Source organism: Hevea brasiliensis, chromosome 16 (assembly GCF_030052815.1).
Source record: "Hevea brasiliensis isolate MT/VB/25A 57/8 chromosome 16, ASM3005281v1, whole genome shotgun sequence".
Classification (NCBI taxonomy): domain Eukaryota; kingdom Viridiplantae; phylum Streptophyta; class Magnoliopsida; order Malpighiales; family Euphorbiaceae; genus Hevea; species Hevea brasiliensis.
The window spans coordinates 62,543,010-62,548,953 of NC_079508.1; the positions used below are offsets into that span (position 1 = coordinate 62,543,010).

Consider the following 5,944-nt stretch of genomic DNA (forward strand, 5'->3'; position numbering starts at 1 on the left):
TTATTTAGAAAATTAATTGAAGTTAAAAAAAAAGGTTAATCTATCATTAGAAAAGAAACTGACTTATACTATTATATAATACAAGTAGTTGTTTATATTTAGGTTATAAGAGATGACGGATTTAGAAAAAAAAAAAATAATATATAATTTTCTTTAAGAGATAACTATTTTTTTTTAATAAAAAAGTATCAAACCTCTATTACAGCTATAATTATATATATATTAATGTTAGATTTGGAAGATTAAAAAAAAACCACTAACAAATTTTTATGAAATATTTAATCGTGCCTGTCAAACCCTAGTCCTTGGAAATATTTGTTTTATGCAGTGCTAGGAATATGTGCACGTGTATCACATTCCCTCTGTACATAGTATTTACGGCTAATTATTAAATATATTAAAAATATTTTTCCTTTCTCAAAAAAGTAAATTCTACATAATTATAAAACATATGCATGTATACTGAGTTATTAGGTGTAAGCTTTATCTTCCTCTGTTTGTAGCGTATAAATAGCCAAGAAAGCTTAATGATTACCAACTCATTAAGCTTGGATCCACCTCTACTTCAGTACTAATTGATCATACAAAGTTTAATAATTTACTTTCTTCACTTTCATGGCTTCCGATCTCTCTGTCATCCTTCCTCGTGTCCTCATCGTCTCTAGACGCAGCGTTCGCAAGAACAAGTTCGTAGATTTTGTGGGTAGGTTGATTTTCCTTTTTTGAATTTCCCTTTTCAGTCTTTAAACGTATAGTATATAACCAACATGCATTTTCTGTGTAAAATTTTCAGGTGAATATCACCTTGATCTTATAGTAGGCTACGGTGCCTTACCCGTTATTGTGCCTCGTGTTAGTGGGGTGCATATGTTGCTGGACAGTTTTGAGCCGATCCATGGTGTTCTTCTTTGTGAAGGAGAAGATATTGATCCATCTCTCTATGAAGCTGAAACAACTAATCTTTCACCAGAAGAGTTGGAACAAATCAGGAGGCTGCACGCAAGCGATACAGCTATCGACAAAGAAAAGGATTCAATTGAATTAAGGCTTGCTAAACTTTGCCTGGAAAGGAACATACCTTACTTGGGAATTTGCAGGGGTTCACAGGTTCTAAATGTTGCCTGCGGAGGTACCCTTTATCTAGATATAGAAAAGGAGATATCAAACAAGTTCGTGGAGTCCCAGAGGGTGAAGCACATTGATTATGATAATTATGATGGGCATAGACACGTGATTAATGTAGTTGAGAGCAGCCCTCTGCACCATTGGTACAAGGATTCTCTGGAAGAGGGTAAAATGGAAATTTCTGTTAATAGTTACCACCACCAAGGCGTTAAGAGGTTGGCCCAAAGACTTGTGCCAATGGCTTATGCACCTGACGGATTGATTGAAGGGTTTTATGATCCAGATGCCTATAATCCTGAAGAGGGTAAGTTTATAATGGGACTTCAGTTCCATCCGGAGAGAATGAGGCAGCCTGATACCAATCAATTTGATTATCCAGGATGCCCAAAGGCTTATCAGGTATCTATGAGATGTTTTAATATGACATTAATAAATTGATGTATTATTAGTCTATGCGTTTGGAGTAACATGAAGATGCGTGTATGCAGGTTTTTGTGAAGGCTGTAATTGCCTATAAGAAGAAGCTTAATATCACAACATCAGTGCCAAAGCCTATGAAGCTAAATCAAGAAATGAAGAATAAAAGAAAAGTTATACAATGGAGCTTCTCACTTGCAAGAAATATGTTTACCACCGGCCAAGAGCTGCACCCATCAAAAGAATCAGAGCTGAAAGCTGGAGCAGAATTTCTACAGGTATATAAATTAGATTAATTAGCTTCTCGATCTGTTCAGAAATTATAATCTTATTCTCTATATATCTCACTTGATTAATTTATCATTGCAGTGCAACACAGCTTTGAGTTTCCAACAAAAGAATAGGCTAGAGCAGATAGGAGCAACAGTAAGGAATGGTGGATCCTACATTGAGAGATTGCAGTTGAATGAGGAAAATGAAAGACAAGCTAAAAATGTGATGGGAAAAATGTCGATAGAGCAGTTATCTGATCTCCTGTCTTTCTACCACATGATGGGCCAGATTTGCTCAGAGGTCCTGGAAAGAAAGCTTAACGGCATTAATTGTCAGTGAGATCGCGTACTTAATTCACAGGAATCGCATGGGGTATGGATTCCTGGGTTTCTTTTCACGTGTGAATGATGCAAAAGGGCAATTATCTTCATTTTCCTATATGTGTGCTCAAAATGAGCAAAAGATCAATGTCGTTATTCATAAATTATTACAAAAGCTTGTTCTCTACTTAATTCAATTTTATATTTTACTGATTAATTATTGAACTTAACATAGTTGGAATACTGTTCAAAGAGCTGAAAGGGAATGATTTTACCACTGAGGAATACATCCGATGCAGACACCATATATAGCTACTTAGTACGCGTTTATTGATGCCGTTTTTATCAACTGAGAATACTTTTAGAATATCTTATTCACCTAAATAAACATATATTTTATTACGGTTTTAATTTGATGGTAAGGGAGTCATAATTAGACTATAAAATTTTGAGTTTAAGTTTTAGTTAGAGTCAATTGTATAAAAATAAATATATATTTTAATTATTTTCACTTTTTAATTTAAAACGAGTAGTTTTTTTTTAAATTAATAAGCGATGAGAGTTAAATATTGAAAATTTAATCTTAATTATTAATGATTAAAATTATACAAATATGATTTATCATATTCAATAATAAAGGAATATCAATCCCTAATAAACTATTTGAGTAAGAGTAATTTACTTAAAGAAGCAGGATGTTTCTCATGTTGTTAATTAGAATATTTTGATAACAAAATATGTTTTCATTATTTATTTATTCTGTGAAAAATAATTTATATATATTAAAAATATTTTTAATAAAAATTATTTTTATAAATGAGAATATTTTACATTATTTGACTGTAATTTTAAATTAATGATATGTATTTATATAATCATATATAAATATTTTTATATTTTAATAAGATTATTAAAATTTAAAAAATAATTTCTTATTTTGAACAAAGAAAGTTATTTTCTTTAAAAATTATTTAATTTTTTTTATCAAAGAAATATTTTTTATTAATTAATTTTTTGAGTGTCTTAAATATTAAAAAAAATAAAAAAATATTTTTCAATAAAATATTTTTCACAAAAAACAAATGTAACCTAGGTCATAATTGATTAAAAGCTCAATAACATCAAGACTTTGAGCAATTTAAAAATAAAAAAATCACTTGCACAATATTTTACTAGAGCTTGAACTACTGATGAGTGATTACTTCTTTATAGCAAAAAGCAAGTAAATGCGGCAGTGCTTGCAGCACCCTTATATTATTGATTTTTTTTTTCACATCAATAAAAATCATATATAAAATATTAATAAAATATATTTATATGTCTCATTATTAAATATATAATTATATATTATTTATAATATATCTCTATTGCATTGTTTTTCATAATAAAGGTGTAAGAATATATGCATTTTCTTAGCATATAAAAAAATATTTATTCATCATTTCTTAATACTTTTAATTTAGAAAAATAATAAAAAATCATGAGTGCATTATATATAAATAAATTGTGCATACCAAAAGAAAAGTATAATGCATGATAAAAATAAAAAAAATCATGACAAGATCGAAAATAGCAATGCGTAATAAGAACGAAAAATGATAATAATGTTTTATTTTTAATTTTGTTTGAATTTATATATATTTTAATTTTTAATTTTTTTATTACTTAAATATTCATTATTGAAAAAATTAATAAAAATATGTTTTATACTAAAGTTGATGATCCCTTTTATATTATTTAAATTTTTTTTATTAAAATATCTAAATAATAATTTTACACAAATTTTAAATAAATCCAACAATAAATTTAATAACTAAAATTGAAAAAAAAAAGTTTTAAAAACAATAAAAAGAAATGCATATTTGTATGATGGTTTCACAAAAATACTCCTATAATTCAATAACTTGATATTAAAAAAATGTAAATCACAAAAAAAAAAATAGTGGTATGGTAGTAATAATCATGCTAGTACTAAAATTGAAGTGTTTAGAGTTTGAATTATAACAAAATATTTATCTTTGTTAGCTCCTTGGAGAAAAAAAAATATTGTTTATCAATTAATAAATCTTATTATAATTTAATCTTTTAAATCGAGTGAAGGGTTGACATTTTAATAAAAAAAAATAATTAAAAAATTTTAAACAATATATTTTAGTTTAACTTTTTAAGTTCGATGAGTGGAATAAAATTTTAATGTAAAAAGAGAAATTTTTTTTAAAAAAATCTGAAATAATGTCGTCGTGATTAGGGCTGAGCACAATACGGTTCAAACCGAAAAATCGAACCGAACCGATTCAATTCGGTTCAATCGGTTCAGTTTTAAAAGTTAATCGGTTCGGTTCGGTTTTAATTTATAAAAACTTCGGTTATTTTGGTTCGGTTTTGAAGATAAAAAATCGGTTAAACCGAACCGAACCGAATAGTGATTTATATAGTCAAATCGAACTAAATCGAACTGAATCGATTTTTGAATTAATTTATTTTTATGGAAAATTTATGAATTATATTTAATTTTATATATATTAATTATTTAATTTCATTGATTAATGGTTATTAGGTTCAAACCAAAGTTAAAATTAGACCAAATAACTTGAAAATCAAGTCTAAATTAAAAAATTAATCAAAAATCAAACTGATCGGTTTAAACCGAACAGAACCGAATTAAAACGGTTCGGTTTGATTCGATTTTTCACTAATTTCGGTTCGGTTCGGTTTCTAAAATTGACGGTTCGATTTTGATAATTTAATTCGGTTCGGTTCGGTTCGGTTCGGTTTGAACCGATTGCTCACCCCTAGTCGTGATTACCGTTAAACTTAAAAGATTTTAAACAAATTTAAAAATAAAATCTAAAAAAATTGGTGCTTAAGAGTGGAGGAAAAATACATGGTAGTCATAGAGGAAAAGGGGCATTGGTTAGTATTCCAACGGTACACTCCAATTTCTTATTAATTTAAATATAGATATATAAATTACTTTAAAATAATTATTTATAATTTTTAGTTTCTAGCTAATTCAAATAATTATTTGCCGGAAATTATAAAAATATCAAAATGTAAATAAATAATTGGATTTTAATTATATATGGCCCTTATTCTATTCAAGTTTTCCGCTTAAGATTTTGATTTGGGCTTCTTTAATGTATCTCGCCTATTCAAATTAAGAATTATGATCCAAAACTTTGGCATGGTTTCAAGTCACAGTCCTAAAAATTCTTTACCTTCTTATGGTTTCCATTAGCTAGAATTTATAAAAATCTTTGCCTCATTTTAAAGATTTAAAAATTTTCAACGTTCTTTTCATCCACGAATTGGACTCCATTAATACGATATTTATAATACTGAAGTTTGAAAATTCAATTTAACTCAACTTAATCATCACTACTTAAAATTTACAAAAATTTATTTGCTATTAACCAATTAAATCTTGAAACTTAAATTAACTTTGGTCAAACTTAATTTTTATAAATCATTATTTTAATGTTTATATAATATAAAACAGAAACCAATTAAGGATTGTAATACAAATTTATCTGAATTCACTATTTGAAATATTTAAATTTGAATTTACCTCATTTAATATCAAAAATCTCTAGATTTATGTGCCTGCAAGACTTTTTGTAACACCTCCTTACCTAGTGTAACCGAGTAAAGGAATGCCACATTTCGTGTCAAAATACCTAATCTTATTTTATTAAATGGATGATCAATTTAATTTCATCATAATTTAATTAAAAAAATTTTAAATGGAAAATGCAAGAGTTTCTCCTTATTTTTAATGTTTTACCTGTTAAAGAGTTGTCTTGTTAAAA

The 5,944-nt window shown here is 27.2% G+C and overlaps 1 protein-coding gene across 1 annotated transcript; it reads left to right on the forward strand.

Annotated features, from left to right (window-relative positions):
• Nucleotides 1-522: 522 nt before the first annotated feature.
• Nucleotides 523-2,159, forward strand: LOC131174399 (putative glutamine amidotransferase GAT1_2.1). The gene is made up of 4 exons (XM_058137437.1): nucleotides 523-703; nucleotides 794-1,524; nucleotides 1,614-1,820; nucleotides 1,912-2,159. Exons 1-4 carry the CDS (start codon nucleotides 616-618, stop codon nucleotides 2,152-2,154), a joined length of 1,269 nt encoding a protein of 422 aa, XP_057993420.1. The 5' UTR covers nucleotides 523-615; the 3' UTR covers nucleotides 2,155-2,159.
• The last annotated feature ends 3,785 nt before the right edge of the window (nucleotides 2,160-5,944 follow it).

Bases quoted from the DNA above. Each gene is read 5' to 3' on its own strand.
- LOC131174399 (XM_058137437.1), top strand. From the start codon at position 616: ATGGCTTCCGATCTCTCTGTCATCCTTCCTCGTGTCCTCATCGTCTCT. The intron at 1,525-1,613 runs GTATCTATGAGA...GCGTGTATGCAG, and splicing joins GATGCCCAAAGGCTTATCAG to GTTTTTGTGAAGGCTGTAAT. The intron at 1,821-1,911 runs GTATATAAATTA...TTATCATTGCAG, and splicing joins CTGGAGCAGAATTTCTACAG to TGCAACACAGCTTTGAGTTT.